The following is a 10,742-nucleotide window of genomic DNA, read 5'->3' as shown; positions in this document are numbered from 1 at the left end:
CACCGTGTGTTGTCGTGATTGCACCCACGATTTTCACCCGTTCAGTGGTGCAGAAGCAGTTCAGAGGGGTAGTTAGGGGCGGTATTATTATAGCCTTCAGAGGTCATAAGGTCACCCTGCATGTTCCTCACATGGATAAAGGAGACGTCCTCAATGGGCCGGACGATCCTGCTAATAGCACAAACCTGAAAAGGTGGGGTACTCGCACTTACGTTCATCCTATAAAAGTTTCTTTGATGTGTCAACTGGTGCAAGAGCAGTAAAGAAATGCTGGTCTGACCTTGTATCAGGCCCTTGACTTCAGCTGTCCTCGTCACTCTGCAGAAGTTATTGTTAGAAACAAGTGGTGCCTGTGGGATTCCTTTCACGACCCATGTGGGGTGAAGCAGATTTGATGTCTGTCCCTCCGACAGACACACACACTGCACAGAAAATACAAAACTTCTCATTTCTTCGTCTCACCTCATTTATCCTCAATCATAATGATGTCATCACTTTGCTAGAAAATTTAAAAAAAAAATCTTAATTTTTTTAAATTAAAAAAACAACGAAGTTATTCGTAATATGAAGAAAAACTTTTAACGTTGTGTAAAGCAACGTTTTCTAATTCCCAGTACCAAGTCTTACCTGAGGGGGGCAATAAAGAGTCGTTGCCAGGGATTTCTGTCTTCAGTGTAACCGCAGAGTAAGAATTTGTAGTCCTGTAACGCTCGAAAAGTGACAATTCGTTACCTATTTTACACGACTCCTTACTAAAATACAAACTAGCCGTTATGTTACCAAGGAATCAACAATTAGACTTAAAATACCTAAAATACAGGTATCCCTTATCGGTAGACAGCAGGATAAGACATCTTAAATATTAGGACCCATTAATCTGACGTTTTAATAACTTTGACCTCCCATAGTACAAAATATGTTTGATTTCCCCCCCCCCCCCCCATAATCATCCAGCCTAAAATAAACAGCTATGAACGGCATCTCTACATATATTTTCCAAAATTCCAGTCTTTCCCTTTAATTGTTTCTGTAAATGTGGAAAAATGGCGCCAAGCCTATCATAAGACATACGACCTTTATTAAATGCACAGTATCACAAGGAACATTTCCATTAATTGAGGATAAGCTACTCACATGATGCACAAAGCATTGAATTGATTGATAGAAGTGGCTGATTAAAGCAGGATTAAATCTGCCAGGAGAGCAAACACGCACACACGCAGACATGTATGCTCACACACACACGCACGCACACACACACGCACACACACGCATCCTCTTGTATACAGATGTCAACATCTCAAAGATTAGTCCCACACACACAACATTCTCTGAGTTATCCGCACAGGAATGAAAACTTTTCTTTTTTCTTTTAGGATATTTACAAAAACAAAAAAGAATCCTTTAGTATCCTTTAGTCCCCCCCCCCCCCCCCCCCCCCCTCCTTCCCCAAGACAGATTACATTCAAAAAAAAGGTCCCGACCCTTTTAGATTACATTCAAAATAATATACGATTCATGATGCAAAGTCACAGTTATTCATCTGGAAGGATCAAAAAAGGCTACAGTCAGTCAGAGGTCGGGTGGTGCAGATTTTTGTCCCGGCGGTGTTTTTTTGTTTGGGTTTCTTTTCTGGACCTCCTCGCCGCGGGCCACCGGTCAGCTGGGAGAGACTGCGATGTTGAAAGTCTGATCCAGTCTGAGGCGGTCCTGCAGACATCTCAGACAGCCTCCGCGTGAGCTCCCCTCACAGTGGAGACGAAATAGGACAGATATTCTTTTTCTTTTCTTTCTCCAGAGAAAATAATGTTCAAATCATGTCCTCTTCAGTTCAGATTTGCCCAAGAAAAGGATTGTAGTCTCACTGGTATTATGAACGAGCACAAAGAAAGTATGCAATGAAGCACAAATAAAGTAGTATTTACATACAGTATGTATTGCCAGTGGCCCATAACACATTATCTTTAAAAGATGTCACACAGTTTGGACATGATACCTGCTTTAAACAGATTATACTATTAAACATAGCCTACTATTGATATAGACAGATATCAGAACTGTACAGGCTTATGTACAACAGACATGTGACTGTCATACAGAACCGACAGATGTAATAAAATACAGCGGGACACGGTCGATTTTCTGCAAGGACAAGGACATTTGCTTCTCTCATGGCCGATGCTGCGGCAAGAACAGCCACTCCAATTGTGCATTTAAAGGTTATGTTACGCTGCAAAGTGCACTTAACATAATTACGCCTCCTATGCCTTAATATGGGAATAAATGTGACATGAAACTGCTGTTTTTGTAGACTTTATACAGAAATTTGCACGACGCTTCACTGTCCTTTGATATTTCATCTTTTTTTCTCTCATAAAAACCTTATAGGTTGAATATAATTTGGAAAAATGAACTACATGAATGCATTATTGAGCTCTTTTTAAGCATTTTTACCTTTGGCCTGTACAGATGTGCTTTTATTGATGTCTGAAATGAGGAGCTGTTTAAGTCTCCACCCGGCTGATTGGGGCCACTCAGAGAGACAAACGCACCCCTGGGATGCCTGAAGGTCAATCAGGCTCTTAATTAAACCTTACTGTAGTCCCCCAGTAGCCTGTTATGTTCTAATTAAAGATTAGATCATCCAAGTACACTCCAGCCATGTGAATAAATTATAAATAAACTCATTCTAACTGTAATATTACACCAAAGCAAAGTGCTGAAAGCTCAAATAATTCCTGCCTTTATATTTCTCTTGAATGCCCAAAAAGCCCCCCCGCCCCACCCCGAAAGACCCATGAATCCACAATCTCTCGTCTCGAATCTCGAATCTCTGCCTCCGAAGCTGCGTTCAGGGCCGACGTCTCTTACCGACACAGACCACCAACAACAGCTCAGCGGCTTTGCTGGTGAACAAAAATAAAAAACGAAACTGTGCTCATGTTCATGTTTTTTCTCTCTTGGAGGATGGGGGGGGGGGGGTTAAGCACAGCTCCACGCCTCCAAGTTCTCGCTCTCTGTGCTTTAGACACGACAAATTAAAATGTCACAAGATAAATGGGGGGGGCTTTGTTGAGATCTAACAGGCCTTTACAGAAAATGCGATGAGAGGCATGAAATGCTGCGCGTCCTGGCGCTGCACGACTGCCTGATGACAGCCGCTTCTGCTGGAGAGACACCAGGAGACTGAGAAGATGCTCAGGAACACAGTGTCCACGTTTCAACGGATGTTTCAGATGATCTGGGTTTTACATCTCTTAAAACTTAGAACCATGCAGGAGTGCTGATGGAATAAACTGACACGATCCCATTTTGGCTTCTGCACGTGCCCCCACCCCCACTGAGCAAATGAAAGCAGTCAGGAAAAAAATCACTCAAATTTTAAGGCTTTTCTCGATACAAGGAGGAGACAGATGACGGCGTTTATGGAAACACGGACAGCCGAGGGACTGTACACAGGCGCTCACACCTCTCTCCCTCCCTTTCTCTCACCGTGAGCAGACGAACAGATCCGGCTCACACGCGTGTGCGTAGAGTACATACAACAAACGCCGGCGGGTCAGCCCAGTATGTCCAGGTACACGGGCGAGGCCTTGGCGAGGCTCTGGAGCATGCCGTAGATCTCCTTGATGTTCAGCCTCATGTAAGGCTCCCGGTGCCAGCAGCCCAGCATCAGGTCGTAGACCTCTTTAGGGCAGGTACGGGGTCGCTGCAGCACGCGGCCCTGCGTGATGCACTCGATCACCTGCAGGGGGAGCGAGGGAAAAACAGGGCACGTCAGCCTGTATGCTGACGACTCGCTGCGTTATGGTGGAGATCATTAAAGATTTAATGAGACTGTATGTAAAAACATAACAACCAACTACTGATGAACAGCTTTACAGGGAGTCTGACCTCGTTGTTGGAGAGCTGGTACCAGGGCTGCTTCCCGTAGGTGAAGATCTCCCACAGCACCACGCCGAGGCTCCACACGTCGCTCTCTGTGGTGAACCGCCGGTACATGATGCTCTCTGGGGGCATCCAGCGGATGGGCAGCATCGTATGACCACCAACCTGCAGAGAAATCTTTTTTTTTTTTATGTTGGGTGAGTTGTGATCGGGAATATCATCATTGCTTTATGATCACATTTACCATTGTTGTGTTATTTTCCAAAACAACCTGACGTCAGTTCCCATCACATGAGCTCCTGAACGTTGGCGCGTCTACACCAACATCCAGCCAGAACTGGTGTCAAACTCAAGACACGTCTGAGAACCAAACGATCTCATTCTCATTAAAGGCGGTGAAATGACAGGAAAAGTCTAACGACGCAGGTAAATATGAACAAACAGGCTTTAGCAGGCCAAAGTTAGCATTAGCGAGGCTTTTGTGCAGCCTCACAGAGAAATTAGTGTCTGCGTGTCATCCCAACCAACTTTTCACTGCGGTTTTTTGATGCGATGTTAATATAGTCCGATTAAATTAGACTCTTTCTTGTTTATGAATTAAAGGGCTTTTCCCTGCGCCACAAACGTTGATCCAGCCATTGCTTTCCTCTCTGCTTGCTTATTTTGCATCGGTTCTCCCCTGGTCTCTTTGAATCGCCTGAACGCTGGAAATATGAGTGATTTACAGTTCGTCATGCGACGGTCATACTAATGCTGATGCTGCTGTGATTCTCTCCCTGGTTTTGTTCAGGATTTCACATTTGCTGTGATAAAAGCCTGTGATAGTGCGGGCTGGTGACAGGCCCTCTTTAAGCCGTCTTATCTGATGCAGACAAAAGGATCTGGGAGATTTTAGAGCCTTTGGGCAGCAGAGGGCACTGTGGCTTTCAGGCTGGGATGCGAGGCCGAAGCTGATCCTCCCGATGACATTTTTATATTTCTCATTGTAATCTGACATCATATATTAACTCCGTGCCTGAGACAGGGAAAGGGGTGAAAATGCTGATTAAGTCCACACTGTTGCCTTTATTACCGTGGTAACAGTAATTTTATGTAGATTATATAATTTGCATTTAAATGGTATTAAAATAGATAAAACGCTTCTGGTTCAAATAGTCATTTCTGCAGCTGCTCTGTTATTTCAAGCCTGAATTCTGATTTGAACTGAGACCACGTGGACCCATATTTCTGTCCCAGAAACTCACTCTGTAGTAGTCTGTGCTGTAGACATCCCGGGACATGCCGAAATCTCCGATCTTGACAAGTAGGTTTTCCCCGACCAGGCAGTTCCTGGTCGCCAGGTCTCTGTGGACAAAGTGCTGGGAGGCCAGATAGACCATGCCGGCGGCGATCTGCTGGGCGATGTGTAGCATCTGGGACTGGGTCAGCTCCACCGGGATGCTGTGTTGGCCGTCCACGATGAGCAACGCGTCGGGACCATGGGACCTGTCCACAGACACGCAACAGTCATGATCAAATTTAGGAATAATCCTGGTTAAGTGTAAGGATTTATGAGGGTTCTACCAGGGTTCTGACTCCATCATGGCTGGACTCACCTGAGGAACTTGTTCAGGTCTCCGTGTTTCATATACTCAAACACCATGATGAGCGGGTCGCTCTCCACGCACACGCCGTAGAAGGTGACGATGTGCTCGTGCTGCAGGTTGGTGAGGAGCTCGGCCTCCCTGTAGAAGTCTGCACGGCTGCTCTCGTTGGCTTCTTTCAGGGTCTGACCCAAGGGCACAGAGTGGAGGAGCAGTGAGAGCAGGAACAAACGGTCCTCTGCAGAACCGGGCCGGGGAACAACATCCTGACCCCTACCTTGACCGCCACGTGGAGCTTCTCCTGGTCTGGGGTCAGGTTGTAGCACTCGGCCAGAAACACCTTCCCAAAGGCTCCTTCTCCCAGCTCCCGCTTCAGCACGATGTTGTGTCTCTTGATGTGCTGCACGACTGAAAAGTATATATTTTTAACTCCGTTTTGCCTTATTTATAATTCATGCAAAGTGGTTTCACATCAGTTTCAATCTGGATGATCTGGTTTTAAATCATTTCTTCTTTAGTCCATGATTATTAATATCATCAATTATGGTTTAATAATTCCCAAAATGTTCATTTAAACACTCTTCCTAACATTACGTTGTTTACGTGTGATTCACCTTTATCATGATGACTTTACCAGAATTTTGACATGAATGCTGTGATTTAAACTACAGAATGAGTAAAAAGAAAAGAAATCAATACATTTATTCAAATGAGCGATTATTCCTGTCATGTAAAAATGATCAGCTTCCGCGTCTCGGCGCTCTCCTCAGCCCGGGTGTCGCCGCTGCGCTGAGACAGGATGCTGGCAGACATCCGGCTGTGACCCCGGCATGGATTTATCAGAAAAGGCCCGGGTTACCGCTCGTTTGACGGACGCCGCGCTCACTCACACGTGTCCGATTTCAGCATGCTGATGGAGTTACGGAAGTACTGCGGGTTCTCGATGACGGGAATCTTTGTCATCCCAATGATCACTGCGTCTGGACCCATCTCCGAGGACGACGGGGTGTTGTTGCCATTGGAGACGTGATGAAGGGGGCTGGCAGAGTCGTCGTCGTTGCTGATGACTGAGGAGGAGCCTGGGGAGCCACGGAGGAGGTGGAGGGACGCAGGAGAAGGTAGAAGGGAATAATTGCGGTCAGAGAGGAAAAGGGGGAGGAAAAGAAGACGATGCTGCACTTATTATGTTCATTTATTAAATCATTATTTGAAAAATACCAAAATGTCCCTTTAACACCTGATCGAGTCACGCCAACTTCCTCCTCCTGTTCTTGTTAGCGCTCTTCGCCTCTAAATGGAGACATTGCCCCTTAAAAACTCACCTTTAATTCCAAACTTGGAATTTCTTCCATATTTCAGAATGATGACCATGAGAACGCAGCCAGTCAGGGCGATGCCTGCGATTCCCACAACTACGTACACCTGGGAGGCAAAAACACGTCCAAAACACAGTTAATGATGACAAAATGGAGTATCCGCGCCTCCTAATTATGCAGCAGGCCTCTTTATAACGAGCCCGAAGAAGTAAACAAAGTCAGGAGCGCTTACTGCAACGCTGTCATCCAGAGGAGGGAGTGGCGGATCTGGAAACAATAACCCAACAGTTAGAAGGTAATGGATGAAGAGTCAGGCTACAGCGTGTGTGGTTTTCAGGAACTACTCACCCGTGGTGTCTGCTTAGGCCAAAGATGCAGGAACCGACCGAGAGAGGAGAAAACGTTAAAGATGCGCGCAGATTTGAGGGCTTTAGTTATCAAGCTAGCCAGTGTAATTGATGCGGTGGGAGGTTGAATCAATACTTACAGTAGTAGAAAGGATCTTCTGCTGAAAATAAAAGAGAAAAAAAGATCTCATGTTAGCATTCCCAAAATGGAAGCGCTGCAGAAAAGCTCGAGAATGTTCCCAGACCGGTGTGGTTGAAGTTAGGCGGCTCGATGAACTGGGCCGACACCGTCTTCTCATCCTGGCCGTACTGGTTCTTCGCCACCAGCCTGTAGACGCCATTGTGGATGTGGGTGGGGTTGACCAGCTGCAGGCAGCCGTGGTACTCGCTCTCGGTGGACTCGTGGATCCTGGTGCGGATGTAGTCCTGCTCCTGGAGGGGAAGGTTCTCGTGGTACCACTGCAGATCAGGTTTGGGGTTCCCCTTCACGCTGAAGGGGATGCACCAGTGGTGGTCCCGCTCTGGCTCCAGCAGCTGCTGGACACTGGGGGCAACTGACATGGAGGCAGGGGCGAGAGGAGTGGGGAAAACAACATTCACGGGTTTATAAAGAGGGAGAAGGAGACGGATCGCCAAATATCCGAATGGTGACATCAGGAAAACACGGAGCTGGAGAATGAGGAGTAATGTGGCTCTGAACGAGGAGGGGAGTGACGTAAGGCACAAGGAGCTTCACAGGAGGAGTTACAGAAAGGAAACATGCAGAGTCAATAAGATTTGCCAGGAGACAGTAATGAAAACAAAATGCAGATGCTCGTGTTTCCAGTGGAAATAACGACGGCAAGAAGAAAACATTTCAAAGATCACGAGGGCAAATTAGGCATACACAGCAGGTGGTTAGCATGTACAGCACAGTCAGCTGGAAAAGAAGAGGCCTTACAGTGAATATCCAGCTGGAGGGTGGCCTCGTTCTGGCCCACCATGTTCTCGGCGCTGCATACGATCACCCTGCCATTATCGTCAGGAGAGAGGTCCGACAGGGTGAGGCCGATCCCCACTTCTAAAGGTTCAATCTGGTGATGTTTGCATAAAAGGTGTGTGAAAGGACAGAGTTGACTGATTATCCAGGAAAAACCGTTTGAATTCATGTTTGCAGGTGAAATTCTCCCATTTCTGATGACTTGAAACTGTAAGTCAGACAGGAAAACAAGGACAGAGACCAGGCTAATGCTACAGGGTGAGGAGAACTCCCTTGGTAGTTTTCTTCTTAACACTTTCACTCGTCCCAAACCCTCCAAACCGTCTGGCGTCTAAACGTAAACTGGTCCCATTACTCTTTACAATGTGGAGCATGCACATTTAATTTTCATTTAACGTAAGAACTCTGTCACTATTCTGAGGGAAAGATCGTACATTTCATTTAAACATTATTTCTGGATGCTAGCACACGGTTTGCAAGGTTTCTCATGACCCAAGACTCAAAATTGGGAGCTCACAGGGGATCTGCGGCTAAGCTAAGTATTAAAGGGAACCAGCTGACCTCCTTGTGGGTAACGATCATATCAAGATTCCACTGGATCTCCGGAGGAGGGGATCCCGTTGCCTGGCACACAGCTTTAACGTCGCTCCCCTGCATCTCAGTCACCATGTTTGGGGACACCACCACTTTGGGAACCACTGGAAGATACAACCAAATGTAAAAGGAATGCCTTGAGATCTTTCACTGATGGTTCAGCCTGCGCTGAACATACCACAGTCAGGTGGGGTGAGGGTGATGAAGGCCTGGGACACCCCTCTGTCATCCGTGCACGTCAGATCTTGACCGTCGGGTTCTTCCAGGAGCCTCAGCTTGATCCACAAGTTCTCACAGATGCAGACCAGAGGGTTTCCAGACAGGAGGAGCCTTTTGAGGAGCCACAACACTCGTTATAAAGAGTTGATCATACTCTGGTCAGTTATTTCTTTCTTTCGTTCCTTTGGTTGTTTTGACTCACGGGTATGATGAGTTGAAGTTCTGAAACGTTCTCCATGACAGCGTTGACAGGTTATTGTTTCGTAGATTTCTAGAACATGAGGATAAAATCCAAATCAAAACGGGGCTCTTCGGGCAAAGATCAGTGAGAAGGTTTAGAACAACTCTTACACATATTGAAGTCTTGTGTTATTATAGAAAGCATCCGGCGATATGGACGTCAGCCTAGTCTTCATCACTGTTCTGAGAGGATGGAGGGGAGAGTCATCAGATGCCTGAATACGCTCTGATTAGACCACTGAAAACAAAGTGGGATACTTACAGGTTTCTGAGGTTTATGTAGTGCCTCAAGCTGCTGTCAGTAATGTCAAAGAGTCTGTTTTGATTGGAAATGAATCTGCACAAACACAAGACGAAGAGCACTGTTAGCCACACTGAGCCTCCTAGTGGGAAGTTTGGTGATAAAACTGGAACATTGATGATACACTTCCGTTTTTGGACACTTGGGTGTCAAATATGAAAAGCTCCAAAAACAGGAGAGATGCGATTTTGGGAAATTGTAAATGAATCCACAGCTGAGAAGCGTCTTCCACGGTTCAGGGTCAGAGTTGCTTCACGGGCTTTGACCCTTTACTGGGGGAATGTCTAATCGCCTGATGCGTTTCTGCGGGGTTGTGGCAGGTGCCAGCACACGCCTGTGCAAAGGGAGCCGCATACTATCGCTTCTATGCAGGCAACAACTTGTGGCGATAGTGTGAACATTTGGAAATGGTGCGTGTTTCTCCCCCAGTCCCCCACCCAAACCACCGAGCCCACCTCTGTGGCGCCGCGGCGAGCCTGGCCGTTTACTCCGTCACCTCCGGAGCTGTTTCTGTCTTTCTTTCTTTTTTTATGCAAAGGAAATTCCGAGTAATCCAAATAAGCGCGCCCTCACCACCATTACGCACATTCTCACACGCACACGCTCGCGCGCAAACGTCGCAACCTTTTTCTGGACCACACACACATACGCGCGCGCACGCCCGCACTCGCCTTCTACACGATCTGACGCGGCACTGTGAGAATAACATTTCACATGTATTTGACATCAGCGCGACGCGCGCGTTGCTCTTGAATCCACATGAGAGGGTGTAATCGGGCCTGCTGTTATTGATCCCGCTACTGGTGTTATTATTACAGCTGCTGGCACCAGCATAATCCCAGTCATGCGAGATTATTGCCACCGGTGATCATAGCAGCAGCTTTACGCATTGCATCCTAATAAGTTGCTTCGCCGTCTTCGCGATCGTTTTCACACACTTACATCTCGGTGATGTTTTCCATGTCGTCTAACGTGAGGACGGGGAAATCCTCGATCCCTGGTGCAGGATCAACACAAACAATCCTTGAGATGCTGCAAGTGCAGGATGCGGGGCAGGCATCGGCGAACCTCCACAGCCCCGCCAGGACCACAAACAATCCGAGACGAGCCATGCCATATCCTCCCGCGCCGGAGTCCATCGCAGGTTCCTATGATATCCCCCACGAGCCACCCCTCCCCCCCAAAAAAACCCCAGAATGTGGTTCAGTTGAATTATCACGAAGATTTCCCCCTCCCTCGCCCGCCGCCTTTATCCGGCCAAGTTGATCCCTTCGA

The 10,742-nt window shown here is 47.0% G+C and overlaps 1 protein-coding gene across 4 annotated transcripts; it reads right to left on the bottom strand.

The window, feature by feature from the left end:
• Positions 1-1,061: 1,061 nt before the first annotated feature.
• ntrk2b (neurotrophic tyrosine kinase, receptor, type 2b) lies at positions 1,062-10,648 on the bottom strand. 4 transcript variants are annotated; one of them, XM_057017887.1, is made up of 18 exons: positions 10,410-10,648; positions 9,429-9,503; positions 9,278-9,349; positions 9,129-9,197; positions 8,886-9,037; positions 8,675-8,811; positions 8,075-8,207; positions 7,380-7,688; positions 7,275-7,295; positions 7,136-7,147; positions 7,020-7,054; positions 6,794-6,893; positions 6,362-6,550; positions 5,749-5,879; positions 5,484-5,656; positions 5,133-5,373; positions 3,895-4,053; positions 1,062-3,745 (listed from the first exon to the last, which is right to left on the bottom strand). In XM_057017887.1, the coding sequence occupies exons 1-18, from the start codon at positions 10,604-10,606 to the stop codon at positions 3,560-3,562; spliced, it is 2,391 nt and encodes a 796-aa protein (XP_056873867.1). In that variant the 5' UTR covers positions 10,607-10,648; the 3' UTR covers positions 1,062-3,559. The 4 variants fall into 4 exon arrangements, with proteins under 4 accessions (XP_056873867.1, XP_056873865.1, XP_056873866.1 ...); XM_057017885.1 differs by having other exon boundaries at positions 3,895-4,065; positions 10,410-10,647; XM_057017886.1 differs by having other exon boundaries at positions 3,895-4,065; positions 7,136-7,144; positions 7,275-7,292; positions 10,410-10,647.
• Positions 10,649-10,742: the final 94 nt, after the last annotated feature.

The sequence above is a fragment of the Takifugu flavidus genome, chromosome 20, assembly GCF_003711565.1.
Source record: "Takifugu flavidus isolate HTHZ2018 chromosome 20, ASM371156v2, whole genome shotgun sequence".
Classification (NCBI taxonomy): Eukaryota; Metazoa; Chordata; class Actinopteri; order Tetraodontiformes; family Tetraodontidae; genus Takifugu; species Takifugu flavidus.
This window is presented reverse-complemented; position numbering and strand designations above follow the sequence as displayed.